The 22314-nt window shown below is 37.4% G+C and overlaps 1 protein-coding gene across 3 annotated transcripts in view; it reads left to right on the forward strand.

The window, feature by feature from the left end:
• The first annotated feature begins 5031 nt into the window (after positions 1-5031).
• TECRL (trans-2,3-enoyl-CoA reductase like) overlaps positions 5032-22314 on the forward strand; it is a 145996-nt gene continuing 128713 nt past the window's right edge. Inside the window, exon 1 of one of the 3 annotated variants that reach the window (XM_055297469.1) lies at positions 5032-5374. In XM_055297469.1, the coding sequence (XP_055153444.1) occupies positions 5141-5374 (234 nt within the window). In that variant the 5' untranslated portion in view covers positions 5032-5140. Of the gene's footprint in view, positions 5375-16913; positions 17316-22314 lie in introns of those variants that run through there. The other 2 variants (XM_055297468.2, XM_055297470.2) reach the window with 2 other exon arrangements.

A 22314-nucleotide genomic window follows, 5' to 3' on the forward strand; every position in this document is an offset into this window, starting at 1 on the left:
CTATGCTATGTATTCCGTCTTTGCCTAATTCTCAATACTGGGGGGATATATATTGTGTAAAGATATTTAGATCATTCTAATTTGTTTTATGCATTTTTTTTGCAAATTTGATTTCATGAAAGTGTATTATCACAACATTGTGTTAGTGTTGTGCAAATACAGAAGAAAGTCCTTGAAATTTCCTCAGTAAATTAAGAGGTGTCACTTTTGTATATCTGCATTTGCACACAATAAAATTTCTCAAGATCTTAGCTCTTTAAGCAACTGCACCCGTCACAGTTTTTGATCAATCTTATTAGAACAATTAGGTAGTCCATTATGGTACTTTAAATTACTGCAGTTAAAAGCTAAAAAAATTGGGTGAACAAAATTGCCAACTACAGTACTATGTGTTTATACATTTTACTTTTTGACCTATTTACTTATGAATATGGTTCATCTGCTCATACTTTATAGTGATGTGACAGTTCTTAGTATACGAGTGTCTATACTCGCAAAAATATGCATGTCATTATTTCCTAATTTATTATGTAAAGTGGTCCATGAAGTATTCTTTCATATTTTTAATGTTTCTGAAGTAAATCTATTTAAACATATAAATAAACATTTTATAGAATTTTTAAATACTTTTTTTCAGAATTATATTTTTGGGATTTTGATCTTCCAGGACTTTGATTTACAGAGTTTTAAACTGTAGGAATTTTTATCTTTTGGGATTTCAGCATCCAGGGTCATGGCATTCAAGATTGTGTCTTTGGGGATCAAGGCCCAAACCTATTAAAACAGTTTGCCTATTAGTATACTTATTACTATTAAATGTATTACAACCATGTAAATTTCGAAAGAGAAAGCACAGAGGTAATTTTAATGTTTGAGCAGGGTGGTGGGGAGAAGAAAGACACACAAATCTGATTTGAAAAACATAGATCTGTTTATATATATAATCTGTTCATATATATATATAAAGCCTTCTGTTTTCAAAAAAATTCTGTTTATATGAATTTTCTTATTAGATTTCATAAAAGTCCTATAAGATTCATAATGTTATAAAAATGTGTCAGTTAATAGAAATCTTGAGATCATATAACTCTTTAATTAGAAGAAAGAGCTTCTTGAATCCATACAATTTCCAGTAAATGATGCCATTTTCTATATGTATATTTCTTACCTATGTGTTTGCCTACATCTAACAATAATGTAGCTTGATGTATACAGTATTTTGAAAATCTACTCATTACGTAAATTCCTGAATTCCAATTCTTTTTATCCAATATGTAACATTTTTGCATGAATACTAACACAAAATAATACAGGGCAAGTGGTTTGCCTTTACAGTCCTATTTTGTTTTCTCTTTCACCAGCCCATCCCCAGGTTCAGTGTCTTCCAGCATATATTTGGGTAGCATTTAGCATAGATTAAAAACACAATTTTTATTGTGAGGTCCTCGAAGAGAAACCACAGACTGGAAGTTTGTATTTGTAACACATAACATATATCTGATGAAGGAGCTATATCTATAGTGTACTAAGAACTCTTAAAACTCAAAAATAAGAAAACAAATTAATTACAAAATGGACAAAAGATGTGAATGAACACCTCACCAAAGAAGATATACAGTTATCAAATATGCATATTAAAGTATATTCAGTATCACATATCATTATGAAATAAGACAAAGAGATGCCACAAAACATCAATTAGATATGGCTAAAACCCAAAACACTGAGAATACCAAATGCTGGAGAGGACATGGGGTGACAGCAACTCCCATTCATTGCTGGGTGAGATGCAAAATGATACAACCACTTTAAAAGACATTCTGGCAGTTTCTTATAAAGTTAACCATAAGCTTACCATTCATTCCCGCAATTATAGCTATTTACCAAATAAATTTAAAATTATATTCATGTAAAAACCTGCAAACAAATACTTATAGCAACAACCAAGGTTTCCTTTAATAGGAAGGACAAGCAAAATATGGTACATCCATACAACTAGGTATTTTTCAGCAATTAAAAACAATTAATGAGCTGTTAAGCTATGAAAGAACATGGAGGAAGTTTAAATGTGGATTGCTAAGTGAGAGAAGCCAGTCTGAAAACATTACGTACTACATATTCCAACTAATGACATTATGGGAAAAGCAAAACTATGAAAATGATAAAATCATCAGTGATTTCCAGGGCTTAGAGGGGCTATGGAGGGATGAACAATTGGTAGATAGAATATTTTAGGTCACCAAAACTATTCTGTATAATATTGTCATGGTGGATCCATTATGCATTTGTCACAACACAGTAAAACACAAACTGGGAAACGTAAAATAACCTAGTGAAATTAGTTAATGATAATATATCAATGTTGGTTCTTCAACTACAAAAATTGTACTACACTATGAAAGATGTTAAATAATAATTAAAGAAACTGATGTTGGGGATATGCAAGGGATTATTAGGAAAATCTATGCCTTATGCTCAATTTTTCTGTAAATTAAAACTGCTCTAAGCATGTTGTTAATGTTAGAAATGAGCTGAAAAGAAGTAACACCTCAAATGGAGACTAATCTGAAATGAAATGCTTTTTGTCAAAAAATATAAAAAATAGGAATTGAATATAATGTAATTTTTTCTGTTCGGTGTTTTTAACAACTAAATGCAACCGGAATGAAGATTCCATCTTGTGACTGTGTATTTTTATTATTTTTTAATTTTAAATATATTTTAAATTGCAATATAGTTTACCAAATGATATCCATTATCTAGTACAATACGAGTATTAATTCAGTGTTATTTTCATTGTGATATGTTTAGCAAAAACCATTTATTAATTTATTTATTATGTATTCAATCATTTATTTATAATGGTATGAACTCCTAGGTATACTGTTTTGTGAATTTGAACCCATTATTATTAGTACTTATTTTGTTGCTCGAATTATTCAAACTTTGGCTATGAGAGCTCTTTCAAATTGGCTTCTGAATTCTTTTGACTATTTCTTTTTCTTTTTTTTTTTTTTTTTTGAGACGGAGTCTCGCTCTGTCACCCAGGCTAGAGTGGAGTGGCGTGATCTTGGCTCTCAGCAACCTCCACCTCCTGAGTTCAGCCTCCCAAGTAGCTGGGTCTACAGGCGCTCGCCACCGCACCCAGCTAATTTTTGTATTTTTAGTAGAGACGGGGTTTCACTATGTTGGCCAGGTTGGTCTCGAACTCCTGACCATGTGACGTGCCCACCTCGGCCTCCCAAAGTGCTAGGATTACAGGCATGACCCACTGCACCCAGCCAACTATTCCTTTTTTTAAATAAAAAAAAAATCTGGAGAAACATTCTATGAATAGTGTTTAGGTCATTTCAATATAATGCAATAACTTAGCACCACGTCATTCTGTTACACATTCAAATTACACTTTTTGGTCATTAATTAATTTATTTAATACAGTTTATGGATCACCAGTCTATGTTAGAACCTGTTCTCAATGCTGTAAATAGGTTAGGGGATATGGTCAGAGAGATGTCATAGGGTGCTGGGTGATGCAGAACTTTGCAAACCTCTGCGAAGGTCTTTGGCTTTTTTTTTTTTTTAACATAAAATAGAGAGCCCCTGCAGTGTGTTGAGCAGATTAAGTTACCCACTTAATAGAGAGCCAGGTCACTCTAGTTACTGGGTTAAAAATAGACCGTTGATTGACTAGTGTTGGGGTAGGAAGAGCAGTTTGGATATGCAGTACAGGTGAGATTCATGCTTGCATTGTAACTGTGAACAGATTGTGTAGTGGATCTCTGATGGATTAGATGTGAGGTGTGGGAGAAATGGAGAAGTTAAAGATGATTCCAAGTTCGAAGTGCTGAACAACTAGATGATAAAGTTGCATAATGTGTGCCCGCACATGTGTGTAAAAACAGACACATATCCCTATCATTTATATTTTTGAAAATATAAAATATTGAGTGTAATGTAATATAAAATATTAAGTGTGAGCATACTAACTGAAGAGTGTAAATTGAATCTCTAGGGCATAATGTATAATAAAACTAAAAATGAATACATTATTTTAGTTGTTTATAAAAGTAAAGATTAGCCTCAGGGAGATAACCAGTTTCCTCCCCTATATATGTTGTGTCATTTTATTTTTATGTTTTCATTGAAAATCACATTCCAGAATATTTTCCTTTAATATCATTTTGAATCAGTGATAATATATTTTGGATTTTTTTTTTCAGTTGTTTCTTCATCAGATTTACATATCTCAGAGGACTAGGAGTTTTTCTAAAAGCTCTTTTGCCAGGATGTTTTTCAGATTTCATTTTTCATTCTGAGGCTATCTGTATTTTCCATAACATAGTGTTATGGAAAATGTGATGCTTACTACAGATTTTGTATATCAGTTCAACAGATTTCCAAAGACATACAATGTTAAAATAATGTTTACTTCTTTTTCCCCAAGTTACAAAATTGTTCTCTATCAAATTCTAATCTCATAGTTTGCTATCTTTTCAATGTTTATATGAAGTGAAGAATTCATCATTTTTTATTGTGTAACAGTTATTTTAAGTTAGTTGGGATTTATAATTAGTACTGACAAAAATAAATTTTTCATTTTAGAATGCTTTAAATGCACATGCACATATAACATATTTATATATAAAACATATATAAACATATATATGCCACTTCTCTTTACCTTAGACAGCATTTTTTAAATGTTACATAGTAATGTACTAGGACTTTTAAAAATTTAACTTTAAGATAGCACTTTGCTAATGTTAAATACATCTCAATGCAAATGTGCGTGTGTGTTTGAAGATTAGTGCATCCAGAACTCAGAGATAATGAAAATGTTCTGTCTATTCTTGCTTTGGAATTTCAGATAAGAGTAGTCATATTACAAAGCAGAGATAAAAGGAGAAAGCAAGAAATCATTCAATTGCTGGTAAAGTAATACTCTACACAGCAAATCACAATAGCGTGTTATATATAGAAATCAGTCATTGTTTTCAAGCCTGCTAAATAAAACTGAACTCTTGGAATGGCATACCATTTGACCTTTCGAAGGTTCTCTAGCAGTATTTAACTGATGCAAAAGGAACACACTTGCAATTGTCTACTTTTGATATGACAGACCCTCCTCTTAGTTCACACAATGTTCAAAAGGCACAAGTCCCTCGCTTCAGAACGCAAGAGAGCATTACTTTCCCAAAGAGCTACACGGTTCATACTGAAGGATGATATGAGAAATTTTCACTTTTTGTCAAAACTTGTACTCTCAGCGGGGCCTCTAAAACCAATTCCAGCAGTCAAACATTCAAAAACGACTCACTTTGAGATTGAAATACTTGATGCTCAAACAAGGAAACAGATATGTATTCTGGATAAGGTGAGTTTATTTATTTATTTATTTGTTTGTTTGTTTGTTTAAGTGTTTCTTCTCTGCCCCAAATATTATTGATTGCTTGATTAAATTCTAACACGACTGTTCTGAAATACATTTCTGACTTCTACCTTAATTTTGTGGTGAACAGGGTGCATACTTTATGCATTGTTTTAATAGAAGATGTTCAATGCATCTCTCATACTCAATTTAAATTAATTAAATGGTAGATACTAATGCGGTTCTGTCATTGGTCTGTGAATTTTATGCTGTCATTGACCATTGTCCACAGGTAAAATTACAAATGCTCAACCTATTTTCCTACATGTAAAATGTCTCCAGGTTTTTGTCTTCATGTACTTCATTGTATATACAAATTATCATAGAGTTTGATTAGTTTCTATAGAAAATAGTAAGCAAAAGCCACAGTAGTTGTTAGAAGTAACATGTAATATGTCTGAAAAAATTTAATCATTTAAGCATTATTTTGAATTGATTTTATTATTTTTCTTAAAAAGTGACTACCTCACTTTTTATGAAAGTTTACTTGCCTCAAAAACACTATTTAAGTTCATGAAAATAATGTTTTGAAATGTTACTCATCCAAATCCATACTCACAGATGTTGCACTAAGGAATGAGAAAATATACTCTTCTTAGGTTAGAAAACTAAATTATAAATATGTGTTTATATTTTAGATAAACATATGCATAAGTAATATTCCAAGCATTTTCAGTTTTTAATAAATTTGAAAAGTACTATTAATTTAACTTAATATACGAAAGGCATATTTGTACAGGTAATAAAATAGAGCTTGATCTTGTTTTACAAAAATGTTGAATACGTTTTTGTTGCTGTGTTCTAAAAATAAAATGCACTCACTCATTCAATTTTTCCACGTTCTAGCTAGGTCTTTAGAAAAAAGGAAAAAAGAAACTGTTTAGTCCTCTCTTTAATAATTGCCAAGTACATAATATATAATTTCTTATTCAGTAATTATAACACTATGAGCAGTTTACAAATTGAGTTACATTAACTTTAATTCATAGAAGGAAAAGAAAGATTAAGACCTTTCATAAGTGCACACAGGTCATGAATTGAACTTAAAAGATCTAAAACCATTTCCGTACAGTTTTAAATCATATGCTTTTTCTATAGTTCTACTGAGGCCATATATAAGCGGTGAATATATATCATATAAAATAGAATTTTGATATATTAGTTTCAGGACTTCTATAATTTACTTTTATTTTAGTATCAAGGTGAAGTTTTGAGATTTTTAAATATCATACAAAATATTTAATATTCAAATATATTACACAAATATTTAATATTTAAATATCATAATAAAAATAAAAAAATAAAATTACTCTTCAGAAGTTGCTAATGTTTACAATATTCCACTATGAAAAACACAAATCTTACAACAAAAAACACAGTTAAATTCAAGGACACAGTGCAACAAATGGAATGAAAATCAAATAAGTCAAGGATTTCCAAAGACTACGGTTCTAAAATGATACTGGTTATTGTGTCCTTTCTGACATGTGTGTAGACCCTGACACGTAATCCACCTTAAAGTAATGAAAAACTAATGATGTTTAAGTGTTCTTTTACTTAATTACACACACACACACACACACACACACACACACACACGCCAATGAGTTTCTAATTATTTGCCTCATTTAAATTTTTTCTTATTCATATTTTATTTGAAGGTAAGACAGGGATTTTTATATTTTTAGGTGTTAATTAAATTGTGAAAAAAATTAAACATTTAGAAGAAATGAAATTTAAGTATTCATTATTTAGAGATAAGAATTTTGCAATTTTGCATGGGAATCTCATGTTTGAACTATGAGAGTCCTGACATTTGCATCTCAAGTGGCAGATCTTTATAGAAACTTAGCAGGCTAAATAGAGGATTAACACTGGATTGCTCATAATCCTTTATTGCACAATCAGCCCTATATAATGTGCAATTTGCTGCATTCAAATCTTTGACGTCTGAGTAGAATTGGATCTTGTTGTGTTTTGTTTTAGTTTGTAAATTGATAAACTGTTTCATAATAGTGGTGAGACACTTGAGAGAAAAAAGTCTTCTAGATTAATTTTTTTTTTGCTTATTGTTTTCTAACATTTTGAATTTGTAAACATAAAAAAGACCGATTTATTTTTTATTATTATTATTCCTGATGTTATTTTTCCTAGACAAATTAACAACTTCATAGTAAGATCATATTAAGTGCCCTTCATTGTACCTGGCTCTACCCAGTGTACAAAAGAAATGTTGCTTATAACTTAGTGCCTGTCTTTCAATACTTACTATGCTGTAAAGTGGTACAAATTACATACCATGTACTTTGGAATTAAGCATATCTGGACTCAATCCCTGTTACATCATTTGTGTCTATCAAGGATTAAGAAAGTCACTGAATTGCTCATTCCCAAGACCCTTATTTAGAATATGGGTTAATAAAATCATATCAGTAAAGTTAATAAATTGTACTTGGGAAACGTCTAGTAGAGTAGGGATAATATATGTTACATGCTTAGAATAGTGCCTTGACCATAATATGGACAAAATTATTATTATTATTTTATTTTTAATAATCATTTGGAGAGAGAAAGTAATGTACATAAAAATATAAAAATAATAAATGCTGAGCCTTTTGATAACTGGCTAAGAATTTAAATTTGACTTCTTAATATTTAATTATTCTTTGACATGATTTGTTATAATGCTTAGGATAGATATAATATTTTTCAAATATCTTAAATGAGATGTATTATCTTAGTAATATATGTTCTAACAGAAACTTTGTTTTATGTTTATTACTCAAACTTTAAAATGGACAAAGTATGGACTCAAAATATGCATGAGATAAACATTTTGAGAAAAGTCCTGGGATGAAAGAAAATATATTTATTATGTTCTTTAACTTAATCACAAACACACACACACGCACGCGTGCACCTAACAAATAAAAAAACTTTCTCTTGCCTCTGCTGTCTTCTCTAGTTTTTGCCCATTTCTCTCATTACTTTCCTCAGGTATTCACATTGTCAGCTTTCATTTGCCTCCTCTCACTGTATCCTAGTCCCAGTTCATTTGGGCATTCTCTTCCATCAGTTCTCAGAATCTGAACTTACTGAGGTCACCAGTGAGGCATGGCAAATGCTTTGCTAAATGCAGAGGTCTATTCTCACATCTTATCTTACTGGGTATATCAACAACATTTTCCACTGTTAATCGCCTCCTCCTTAACTGGCATTTGTTATTTGAGTTCCAGGAGAATATACATGTTTTTTAACCAACTTCATTGGCTTTTCCCTTTCCTTATGGCTGATTCTTCATCTGACTTATTAGGAATGAACTTTCAAGAACTGAGTCATCACAACTTCTCCTCCTTTACAATAATTTACTTTATTCAGTTCCATAATTAAAAAAAAAAAACTTCCTAGTGATGTCTCATAAATATACACTGTAACCTATTATTTTCCTTCGACTGTAAATCTACCTATCTATATATCGATTTAATCTATTGAGCTATCTGGATGTTTACCAGGCATATCAAACTTAATATCTCTAAAACTGACCACTTGGTCTTCTCCCAAACATCTTCCACAGAGCTACTTAAGCCAATAAGTGGTAACTACATCCTTCAAATAGCTCAGGCCAAACACTTGGAGAAATCATGACTTGTCTTTTAATCTCACACCTCACATACAATCCATCTTCTTGGCAATAGCTTCAAAATACATCAACCCTTCTACTTCTAGCACTCCTGATTCTTCCCCCTGCTTGTGTCTTTATCACTTTCAATATATCCCCTACTAACAACAAGAACTAGCCTGTTAAATCCTGGCAGATAATATCATTTGCTCCTCAAAACTAGTCAATGCTTTTCTTTAGGTCTTAACTGTTAACATTTCCTGGAGGCTTTTCCTGACTACTAAGAGAGCAAAGCTAGCCAACATTTTTTATTATGCTTCCTTGTTTTATTTCTTTACTAAACTTATTGCCAACTAAACTACTATTTATTTTTCTTTCTTTCTTTAGTTCATTATTTGGCCTACCCTTAGTATATAAGCACAAAAATATCAGATTGTTTGTTTTACACACTTGTATCTTCAGCATTAAGAGCAATGTTTAACACAGAAAGTGTTTAAACAATATGTGTTGAATAAGTGCACTCCTGTTCAAGAAATATGTGAATTTGACACAGCATTCATGTTTGGTAGTGATAGTTTTGAGATGGAGGAGTATAATATTTGAAAATAAAGTTTGTTATTTTCTATATCATATCAAATTATTGTTAGAATATTTTTTCATCCATTCACATAAAAAGACATTCTCTCAAACCATTTTACCAAATGCTCAAATTTTCCCCAGCTTATCCTGAAAACAAATACATATAATTTAACTTTGTGTTAGTGTATAATTCATTAATAGACAGTTATGTTCTGCTGACAATTTTAATAAGATTTTCATAAAGCAGATGGGAATATTTATTTAGCTCATTTAGTTAGTTCCCATGAATGATTAAAATAACTAATCATGGATAACAAAATGGAGAGCAGATTTAAAATAATTGTTGAATACCATTTTCAAGTATTTGTTGGGACATTAAAAATATGAGATTGTAGGAAAAATAAATTTTGTAAATATAACAATGAATCATTTCCAGTTGCTGCCTGCTGTTGTCTCATTTCTTTCTTGTAAAATGTCAGAAGCTTATCTACTGATAAGTCAATGATTCAAGAGCATGCAAGAACTCTAAGAGCCTGAGCTGATAAATGGTAAATGTTTCCAATATCATCTCATTCTATTTTCTTCAATCTTTTCTCCAAGTAACCTGACCTCAAGAGCTCTCTTTCTCCTATTTTTTTTTTTTTTTGGTAAAACTCTCAAAAGCTTTTTAAATATTTCTTATGAATAAAATAAAGCATTCAATAATTCTCTAATTCTTCTAATAGTAAAAATAACAATTGTCCTCAGAAAACAGTAGAAATAATTATAGGATAGTAAGAGTGCATACAAATTGTACCTTTGTAACCTTAGAAATTTTGACAATTCTTAATTTTTGACTTTGCCATTTTAATACTTTATCTCGTACATGATACTTAGCATATTTATGCCTTAGTTTGTTCATCTGTAAAATGGGAATAGTATCTGCCTTAGAATGGCCACGTGGCAGTTTTCAGAATTTCATGTACATGCAAATGACAGTATCTTTTTTTTTTTTGTCTTTTCATTTTTCCTTCTCTTTTGTTCCATCTACTCTTCTGCCTCCTCCTCACATTCCTACCCCCCTTTTCCTCCTCCTCATGCCCCTTCATTCCTCTTTTTCCTATTTCTTATGATGTTTCATGATATAAGAATTAATCAAAAGCATATGCGAGTTGAATTCAGAAAGTCTAGTATATTAGTATAAATCTGAGAGTGTGATTTCTTTTTCTTTAGCCATGGTCTGGTATCTCTGACTTTTATTCATTTTTTATGGAACAGGAGGGCTTTCCTGGAGAAGTTATATTTATGTGTGTCCTAGATAGTTTATAAGAAGAATATAACAGGTAGATATGCCTGAGGCTAAAATAATTTACCAAGTCTATGTGTGTGTGTGTGTGTGTGTGTGCAGGGAGGGAAGAATATTGTTTGCTTGCTTGCTTGCTAGCTTGCTTTCTTATTTTGAGTGCAGACAAGTAGACAGGAAGTTAGAAATCATCCTTTTTTTTTTTTTTTTTTCATTTTGAGTTGGAGATTCCTGTGAGATATCCAAGCAGAGTTAACCACTAGACCTTTGGCTGTGAACTCAGGAGAGTGGTCATGGTTAAATATGTTGATTTGGAAATTTAAAATGTATAGGTGATCTTTGTAGCTGTTGGATGAGAGAAGATACATTTGTAAAGAACAATGTAACGAGTAGGAAGAGACAAGAACCAGTTAGGGAGGCCTGAGAAACTTCAGCATGTGTTTTAAATAAAGAGAAGATGACAAGGGAAAACAAGGAGAATGTACCAGAGAGATAGAAACACGGGGAATGTTGCATCACAGAAACCTCAGCAAGATAATTTAAGTAAAAAGGACAAGATTAGTTGTGTCAAATATGGCTAAGAAGCACAGAGAAATGCAATAAGTATCCCTTATATTAAATGGTGTGACGTTCATTGAGTTTAACTAGACTACTTTAGGCAGAGTGATTTAGGGAGAACTCTAATCTGGAATGGGGGATTATAAACAATGGGAGATAAGACACGTGAGTTCACTGGAAGGCATTTCTTTTGTAGGTAGCAGATCTTTCAACAGACTTACCCTTCATTTTTCAACTTTATACGTCTCTTATGTACCCCAATTCACATTCTTGAGATTACTTTCTAGCTCTTCTCTATTACTACATGTGTCAACATTCTATACTACTTATCAGGCTCAAAACACATTTTGTAATTTTTATTTCTTAAGTTTCAGGAAAATTTGATTCCCTTGCTTGGAGTGTGCTCCGTCACAATATGTATAGTTTATATTCATTCTGTATTGTCCAAAAGAGATGACAACTCCTTTATGTGCCACTTAGGATCTCCTATAAGCAGATGCACTCCTCATCCCAGTAATGATTCAAATATCTATTATTACTATATATAATCCAACAGTTAGGAATGGGCATTTGTAAGCTATCATATCATAGACATTTAAAAGAGATATTTTATGCTTGCCCAATCTAATATTTTAATCATAAAATAGTGAGGTTTATATATGATATATGAGTATTTTTTCTAATAGTTTATTTTCATTGTATTTTACAAATGTATCAGTCCATGACAAAATAGAAGTTTTAAAAAAATTTACTTTACATAGTTTGAGAAGCACCAAATTAGATGACATGGAAATATTTTTAAAACTGCCATGATTTAAACATACGAAAGTCATCTAAATGTTATTTTACAATAAAAATATCTTGGGTTCAAAAAAAAGAATAGGTCATATCCAGGCTTTTCTTGAATTTGATTCTAAAGTTTGCATTTCCCTTGGTAGGTAAGGGAAAAGTAACTCTCAAATGTTTGTTTTGTACATATAAAAAATAGCAAAAATGACTTAAATTTTTCAGACCAATGAAAAGTGAATAAATTGTTTTCTTTGGAAATTTTCTACTTAAAATAGTAAATCTGAGAAGATGAGGTAAACAAAGAAATGCTAACCATTAAAGGAATAAAATTAAGGGGAGCATATTGTGCAAATAAAAGAAAACCTATTTCCTATTAAATCAAGATTGAATGAATAAAGTTAATACTGGAAACACTTGTTTAAAAACATACATAAAGCTTAGATAACATTTCTGTCTACAGAAACTATCAGTGAAGTGGTGACTATATCAAGAGAGACATACACATTTGAGAGAGCTATGCCTGCTTTGTTATTCAAATAGTTTAGATTACATGAAGCTTATAATGAAATGTATTCGCTAACGTTAAAATGCATGAATTTAATTGGAAAGACAGATAACACATTTAAAACAAATTACAGTATAATAAATAGCATACACAAGTTTAACACGAATTATACTGAGAAGTCCAGGGAAATATTTCTTTTATGTAAAAGAAATTTAGGTATGAGTATGAGAGTCAAAGAATTGCATAGCTGAAGATGACACTTGAAAAGATCTTAAAAAATATATAGTATAGAACGTTAGCCTGGTTGAGGTCGAAAGAGCAACCTAGGAAGAAAATTTAACATATCCGAGAAAAAAGAGGCAGGTAAGTAATAAGCCAAGCCTCCTGGGCTGGTGTAATTAAGTACATGGTGTGATACTTCAACATGGAGCAAACTGAGATTAAAATGTTACAGCTGGGACTGATGAGAAAGGGCCTGATTGCCTTGCCAGGGCATTTAGACTATTTTGTCTTTGAACAGGGTAATCATTTTTTTTTAGATCTGCCTTTCAGGAGTTAAATCTGTCACCTACATGGAATATAAAATGTGTAGTAGAAACCCTGAAGACAGTTCTGTAAAACGGAGAAGAAATCTTGAGTGAGCTTGTTCAAGACTGCCACATTTGGGAGGCAAGATAGTATTGGGATCTGCTTAGGCTTTAAGACACTCAGCCACCTCACACACTTATCCAGGTTGTGACACTGGGCAAACTTACCATGTTTTCCCTTATATTTGTTGCATTAGGCCATTCTCACATTGCTATGAAGAAATATCTGAGACTGGGTAATTTATAAATAAAAGATGTTTAATTGGCTCACAGTTCTGCAGGCTGTACAGGAAGCCTAGTGGCATCTGCTTCTGGGGAGGCCTCAGGAAGTTTCCAATTGTTGCAGAATGCTAAGGGGGAGCAGGCACTTCACATGACCAAAGCAGGAGAAAAGAGGGAGAAAGGGGAGATGGCACACACTTTTAAACAATCAGATCCTGCAAGAACTCACTATGAAGAGCACAGTACCAAGAGAATGGTACTAAACCCTTCATGAGAAATCTTCCCTCATGATCCAATCACCTCCCACCAGGCCCCACCTACAACACTGGGGATTCCATTTAAACATGAGATTTGGGCAGGGACAAATTCCCAAACTATATTTTTCTGCCCTTGGTCCCTCCAAAATCTCATGCCCTTCTCACATTTCAAAATACCATCATGCCTTCCCAATAATCCCCCAAAGTCTTAACTCATTTTAGTGTTACCTCAAAAGTCCAAAGTCTGAAGTCTCTCTGAGACAAGGCAAGTCTTTTCCACCTATGAGCCTGTAAAATCAAAAACAAGTTAGTTACATCCAAGATATAATGGAGGTACAAGCATTGAGTAAACATTCCCATTCCAAAAAGGAGAAACCCACTAAAAGAAAGTAGCTACAGGGTCCATGCAAGTCTAAAACCTAGTAGAACAATCATTAAATCTTAAAGCTCCAGAATAATCTCCTTTGATGTTGTGTCTCCCATCCAAGACACACTGGTTTGATAAAGTGAGCTCCCAAAGTCTTGGATAGCTCCACCCCTGTGACTTCGCAGGGTTCAGTCCCTATGGCTGCTCTAACAGGCTGGTAGGTTGGCATTGATTGCCAGCAACTTTTCCAGGCAAACATTGCAAGCTGGTGGATATATCATTCTTGGGATCTGGAGGACAGTGGCCCTCTTCTCACAACATCAAGAGGCAGTGCCCCAGTGAGGACTCTGCGTGGAGACTCCAACTTCACACTCTGCACTGCCCTAGTAGTGGTTCTCCATGATGGTTCCACCCCTGCATCAGGATTTTGCTTGGACACCCAGGCTTTTTCATATATCCGCTGAAATCTAGGCAATGGTTCCCAAGCCTCAACTTTGGCACTTTGTGCACCTGCAGGCTTAAAACCACATGGAAACTGCCAATGCTTATGGCTTACACTCCCTGAAGCAGCGTCCCAAGCTGTACATAGGTCCCTTTGCACCATGGTTGAAGCTCCAGCAGCCAGGAGGCAAAAGCAGTGTGCTGGGTCTAGGCAAGGCAGCAGGGCTCAAAACCTGGCCCAGGAAACCATTCTGTTCTCCTAGGCCTCAGGGCTTGTGGTGGGAGGGGCTGCCTCTTAGCTATTTGAGATGCCTTCCAGGCCTTTTTCTCATTGTCTTGGCTATCAGCACTTGCCTTCTTCTTAGTTACACAAATTTCTCTAGCAAGTGGTTGCTCAGTAGCCTGCTTGAATTCCTTCTCAAAAAACTATTTTTTTTCTATGCCAGGTGGCCAGGCTACTTTTTTTTTTTGCAAACATTTGTGCTCTGCTTCTCTTTTAAATGTAAGTTCCAACTTCAAGTTATTCCTTTGCTACTGCATCTGAAATAAGGCTATGAGAAGTAGCCAGTGTGCATCTTGAACACTTTGCTGCTTAGAAATTTCTTCCACAACCAGAGGTGTCCCAGGGAGAGAATACAGTCGTAGGTTCTGAGTTTCTGTTTCTGGTTGGGCCAGTAAAGCCTCTTCTTCATCTCTCTTTTCTGCTTATCACTGGAGACAGAAACTAAAACCATGTCTACAGGCTGTTTCAAGCCTAAAACAACAAAATAAAACAGCAACAACAAAGTAAGGCAGGCTGGGCACGCTTGCATCATTCTCAAGTTTAAAGTTCCACGGATCCCTAGGGCACGGGCACAATGCACCCATGCTCTTTGCTATTGTATAACAAAGTGACATTTTCTCCAGTTCCCAATAAGTTTCTCAGTTTCATGTGAGACATCTTCAGCCTAGAATTCATTGTCCGTATCATTTTCAGAATTTTGGTCCCAATCATTTACTCAGTCTTTAAGTTTCAAACTTTCCCTCGTCTTCCTTTCTTCTTCTGAACTCTCGAAAGTCTTCCAACCTCTACCTGTTACCAAATTCCAAAGCTACTTCCAGATTCTCAGGTGTGCAATACTTCACCCTGCATTAGGCTGTTCTCACAGTGCTATAAAAAATACCTGAGACTCGGTAATTTATAAAGGAAAGAGGTTTAATTGGCCCATAGTTCTGTGGGCCATACAGGAAGTATGGCGGCATGACACCTGTTTATGGGGAGGCCTCAGGAATCTTACAATTATGACAGAAGGTGAAGAGGGAGCAGGTGTATCATATGGTGAAAATAAGAGCAAAGAGACAGAAGAGATGTGACACACCTTTAAACAACCAGATCTTGTGAGAACTCAACTTATTTTGAGGACAGTACCAAGAGAATGGTATTAAATCATTCATGAGAAATCAGCCCCCATGACTCAATTCCCTCCCACCAGGCTACGTCTCCAGCATTGGAGATTCCATTTCAACATGAGATTTGAGCAGGGACAACATCCAAACTATATGATTTAATGATATGAGTTTTCTCATTACAGGCACCTGAGAAATACAACCTTCCATAAGAAAACTTTGCCTAGGAAATGGCTATGGCACAGAGCCTTGAATAAATTAGGACATAGATAACAAATTCAAATTTACAAGTTAAATAATAACATGAAAATTCTCACATCCACTAAATTTATCAAACTATAAAATAAAGGAATGTTTAATGAAAAGTACTCATTGTAATAAAATTGTTAGAGATAAATAATTACTTTTTAATATATGTGTTTATAAACAGTGTTTGAGGAATAAGTATAAAACAACTCAAGTTAAATATAAGTCATTGGACACATTTTTTAGGACACACTTGAAACTATTAGAAATACACAAACACACACACACACGCATTTCTTTTCTATCTTAATTTTTACAGAACATTTCTTTTCTATCTTAATTTTTACAGAACACCAACTGAAAGAGTAAAGGCAGACTCAGAGCACGTCAAACGCAGTCAAGAGATCTTTATTAGCAGAGTCGGGTCAGGTCGCGCAGGGAGAGAGAGTGCTGTTGGGATGGGATATTTATATCCCTTAGGGCTACGTGGTTATCGATGATTGGGTCTGGGGGGCGGGCCTGGGGATGAGCGGGGGGAGCGGGAGGTGTTATTTTCTTACTGGGTCTTTCTTGGCGGGTTTAACATTGCATCAGGTGTGGAGAGGGAGGAAGAACCTGGAACTGCCGCCATCTTGTGGTACGTTACGTGTCTGCGCCACCCAACAGTCCTCCCTTTTGTTTTCTTTAAGAGGGGGTTGAGGGGCGTCGTGATTCGTCTGGCTACTTCCTGCTGAGTGGGGACGTTGTAAGAGGGAAAGAGAGTTTTAGGGAGGGCTGTTAGGGAGGTTTGACACGGGGTATGATGGGTATAATAGGAGAACACCTCTTGGGCGGTGTAGTCTGTGAAGGTCCCTTGAAGATACAGATCTTCTAATGCTGTAAGCCATCCGAGCGGTAACGATGGATCAGCGAAGAGCCAGCTGTCAGTGCAGAGATCATTGAGGAACTGCTGGAATCAGTGTGGTGTTGTCATTTCGAAGACTGAAGTTTGACTGAAGGGCCGTTAGTAGGCTGTGAGACCGTCTATGGAGCCTGCTTCGTCTTCACTGGTAGCTAAAAGTTGATAATTTCTAAGGAGAAGCTGGTTAAATGTCTAGGGATTGGGCTGTAAGTCTGAAAGTTGGGACACACTGTATCCTAGTGAAGTGGCTGCTAACCCTGTGCCTAAGAGAGAAGTTTTTAGAGAGATTCCGAGCATGATGGGTAAAAAGATTGCTCATTTTTGTCGAGGGCCTGTGAGAGAATTGGACTCAGGGTGATCAAACTGGTAGTCCCGGAGGCCTTCAGAGAAGGAGAGTAATGTGAGTTGAGAGACTAGAGTGGTAGGTATACAGGGGCCGGGGAGGGAGGAATTGATGGATTTGAAGCAGTCGGAAGTGGGAACTTGAGAGACATTAAATACAAGTAGTCCTTGATTGAGGAATAGTTGCCAAGAGGAGTGTATGGGGATGGTGTTGACTGGTGAGTGTAATTGTGATTGTAGTTGTGACTGTAATTCAGTCTCACCTAGCGAGATATGCTTGTTGACTTGGGACAAGGCTTGTTGAGAATTAGTTTTGAGTGTGTGGGTGATGGTTAGGGTTTGTGCTGGGTAGGACCAGGCATTGCTTGGGTATCAACTGAGGACGCGTTAATGGGGCACCGAGTGTAGCTGATGACATTTGTGTGTGACCTTCTGTGAGCGTTGTAGGTTTCTTTTACAGTGAATAGGTAATAAGGTTGTGATGAGAGACTGCTAGGGGAGGAAAGTCCATGGAGGAGGATATAAGAGGCGGAGAGCCAGAAGAGAGGGCCTGGAGTATGAAGTTTATATTTCTGGAATAGGGGGAAGAGGAGGTGTTTTGGAGATGCGGATCTTGAGGGGGTTGTTTGGTATGGGTGTGCAGGTATAGTTTGTAGGACGGTGTGAGGCAGGTAGGCTCCTCGTTTGATCCGGGTTGGTAGCTGTCTTCAACCTGGAAATGTGAAGCCAGGGGGTTAGTTGTCCTGGAGATTCTTGGAGTCTGGCAGCAGTGGGAGTGCAGAGCACAATTTGGAGGGGCCCTTTCCATTTTGGGGTCAAAGATATTGGCTGAGTGTGACTGGGCGGTAAGTAAAACACCCATTCACCTGGTGTGAGGGGAAAGGTGGTTTCTGTGTTACTGGCATCCGGCCGGAGACACTCTTGTCTTTTCCATAGTTCACAGTGGATGAATGATAGGAGGGGAGAAGTTATGTGTTGTGGGGCTGCTGGGGAGGTGGGATTAATGCCGGGTGGAAGTGCTGGGCGGCCGTACATGACTTCAAAGGGGGATATAAGGGTGGGCTTCTTTGGGAGGACCTGGAGTTTGAATAAGGCTGTAGGGAGTAACTTTATCCAGTCTAGATGGAGTTCTAATGACAGTTTAGTGAGGGTTTCCTTGAGTGGACGGTTGGTGTGTTCAACCTTTCCAGAGGATTGGGAGTGATAGGGGATGTGGAAATGCCACGGGGTGTTAAGAGCAGCAGCTATATTTAGTGAGACACGGGATGTAAATTCAGGACCATTGTCAGTTTGGAGGGATGTGGGGATTCCGAACCTCGAAATGATTTCTGATAGGAGGAATGAGGCAATGGTACTTGCCTTTTTATTCGTGGTTGGGAAAGCCTCAACCCATCCGGAGAAGGTGTCAACGAGAACTAAAAGGTAATTAAATTTTTTTATGGAGGGCATGTGAGTAAAATCAAATTGCCAATCGCTGCCTGGAATGTGTCCTCTGGCCTGATGGGTCGGGAAGAGTCCTGGCCTTAAGGGAGTTTGTGGATTTGTTCATTGACAGATGGAGCAGGCAGATGTGAGCTGTTTAAGGAATTGTAGGTCAGAGGAATCTAGGGTGAAGAAGGAGTTGAGGAAGGTTTTCAGTGTTTGAGGATTTGTGTGGAAAATAGAGTGAAGGTACGAGAAGAGGGCGTGTTTTGAGAGGTTAGGCGACTGTGTTGGCGGTGGCTGTGTGAGTTGTAAAGGGCTTGATGGCTCGCCTATGGTTAACATGAGAGTGGGGGGTAGAGCTGATAAAGCTGCCTGTCTGGCCTCCTGATCTGCTTTGTTGTTATCTTGTGTCACTGGGGACGAGTCAATTTGGTGGGACTTGCAGTGAGTGATGCCTATTTTAGTAGGAAGTAAGGAAGCTTGGAGGAGGCGAGTGATGAGGGTGGCATTAGTAATAGATGTTCCTTTGGTTGTCAGGAGTCCTCTTTCCTTCCAAATGGAACGTGATGGAGGTTTTGAATTTAGAGAAGATATCCCTTCCTAGTAGGGGAAGGGGGCATTGGGGCATGACTAGGAACCAGTGAGAAAATATGTGGCCGGAGAAGGTGCAGGAGAGAGGAGGGGTGGCTCTTGGACGTATGGTTTGGCCTCCAACCCCGACTATAGGAGATCCAAAAAGGGATCTTCGTCCTGGTTATGATAAACCTTGAACGCCATTGCCAATATCTCAGATTGAGGGGTGAAGGGGCCTCTGTCTAACTTCTTTAGTTTTTGTCTGATGTCAGGAAAACTTTGTGCAAAGAAATGGGACATGAGGAGTTGTCTACCATCGGGGGTTTCTGGGTCTATGTTGGTGTATTGTTGGAGTGCCTTTGTAAGGCGGTCTGGAAAGGCGGATGGGTTTTCATGTTTGTCTTGTATTGTTTCATGGAGTTTTTCAAAATTAACTGCCTTTTGGGCTGCTTTGTGTAGTCCAGCCATTAGGCAGGTAGCAAAATGGTCTCTGGCTGCTACTCCATTTTGGGTGTTACAGTCCCAGTTAGGCTCTCGCTCGGGCACTGCCTGCGCCCCAGTGGCAAGGCTGGGGTCATTTGGTGAACCTCGTCTGTGTAAGTGCGAGCCTGTTCCCAGACTCGTCTACGCTCCTCAGGGAGAAGGGTGTTGGAGAGGACTGTGTAGATGTCATGGAAGGTGAGGCTATAAGCTTGGAGAAGGTACTGAAATTCCTTAATGTAGGAAGCGGAATTGGAGGTGTAGGAACCTAAGCGTTTTTCGATTTGGGATAAGTCAGCTATGGAGAAGAGAATGTGGACTCGGACGATACCTTCTGCTCCAGCTACTTCTCTAAGGGGGGCGAGAATGGGATGGTGAGATCTCGAGTGGGTGTTGGGAGGGCTAAATGATGGTGGGGGAGAGGCCGGCGGAAGTGATGAGGAAGAAGGGGAGGAAGGGGGGGCGAGTTGGGGAGGGTGGCAGCTGGAAGGCGAGGCAGAGGGTGGTGGTATGGGGGGGGGCTCGTGGTCTGGGTCAAAGTCCGGGGCAGAGGGAGGGGTTGGCAGTTTAAGAGTGGCAAGGGGCATGAACCCGGGAGGCGGAGCTTGCAGTGAGCCGAGATTGCGCCACTGCACTCCAGCCTGGGCGACAGAGCGAGACTCCGTCTCAAAAAAAAAAAAAAAAAAAAAAAGAGTGGCAAGGAGCTGCTGGGGTTCACAAGGGAGGCAGAGGTTAGGTCTGTCCCGTAGGAGGAAGAAGCGGTGAATATATGGGATCTCTACCCATTTTCCTGTTCGCTCACAATAGTTGTAGAGATCTTGAAGGAGATTGGGATCAAGGGACCCATATGCAGGCCATTTGTGTTGGTTGTCTAAGGGATAAGTGGGCCAATTTTGAGTGCAGAGCTCAAGCATCTAGGCTTGATATCTGAGGCGAGGCCTAGAGCGGATAGGTTGTTTAAGAGACATTGTAAAGGGGAGTCGGCCGGCAGGGATGCAGAGCCTCCCATTATTAAAGGTGGAGAATATACGGCGTCGGGCTAGGTAGGGCGTCCCCTACTAGCTGATCGACCATGTGGTGAGTCAGAGCTTCTGAGTCGATCGTCACTGAAACGGAAGGACTGATGGGCCTTTGGAAGGCCCAGGGCCGTGGTCCACCTGGTACCAGGATTTTAGTGAGTGAGAAGGAGGGGCCCAGGCCGGGCGAGTGAGAGGGAGGGAGAAAACTCAGTTCCCTGGAGGCCGAGACTGGGTTGGGTAACTTGGGGTCTACTGTGGCCTTAAGGGCCCTCGGCGAGCTATGTCTGTTTTGAGAGCGGCTAGGGTAGGGATCTAAGGGCTATGCTAACAGTCTGCCTGAAAGGTAGGCCCCGGAGGGGAAGACTTACCGAAATGAGGCCAGTGTTGTGCGAACAGGAAAATGGGTGAAGACTGGTTTGGGGTCTGGGTCGGGCCTGGAAAAGGATCGGGATCCCACTGAAGGGTGGGGAGTCCCGATCCGAGTCACGGCACCAATGAAAGAGTAAAGGCAGACCCAGAGCACGCCAAACGCAGTCAAGAGATCTTTATTAGCAGAGTCAGGTCAGGTCGCACAGAGAGAGAGAGTGCTGTTGGGATGGGATATTTATATCGCTTAGGGCTACGTGGTTATCGATGATTGGGTCTGGGGGGCGGGCCTGGGGATGAGCGGGGTGAGCAGGAGGTGTTATTTTCTTATTGGGTCTTTCTTGGGGGGTTTAACATTGCGTCAGGTGTGGAGAGGGAGGAAGAACCCGGAACTGTCGCCATCTTGTGGTACCTTACGTGTCTGCGCCACCCAACACCAACCCTGTGTTTCAGTCAGTTTGAGCTACTGTAACAAAAATATAAAATACCAAGTGGCTTATAAACAACAGAAATCTGTGCTAGATTCAGCAGCACATTGGAACAATAAAGAGATTAGCATGGCTGCTATATAGCAATGACATACAAATTTGTGAAGTGTTCTGTATTTTTCTTCTGGTTAGTAAAAACAGAAAAAAATATTTCTTATAGTTCAAGAGACTGAGACATCCAGAATTAAGGCACCAGCAGATTCAGTACCTAAGCAGGGCCAGCTTCCTGGTTCATAGTTTATGGCCTTCTTCTGCCTGTGTATTTACATGGCTGAAGTAGCCTGGGAGTTTTCTCAGGCCTTTTTTGTAAGGGTGCTAATCCCTAATAACCTCACGAAGGCACCACCTCCCAATGCCATCATCTGGGCATTAAAATTTCAACATATTAGTTTTAGGAGGAGCTAAACATTCATCTTAGGACCATGTATGTAACAAAACTTAATAAATGTACCAT

This window comes from Symphalangus syndactylus, chromosome 10 (assembly GCF_028878055.3).
Source record: "Symphalangus syndactylus isolate Jambi chromosome 10, NHGRI_mSymSyn1-v2.1_pri, whole genome shotgun sequence".
Lineage (NCBI taxonomy): Eukaryota > Metazoa > Chordata > Mammalia > Primates > Hylobatidae > Symphalangus > Symphalangus syndactylus.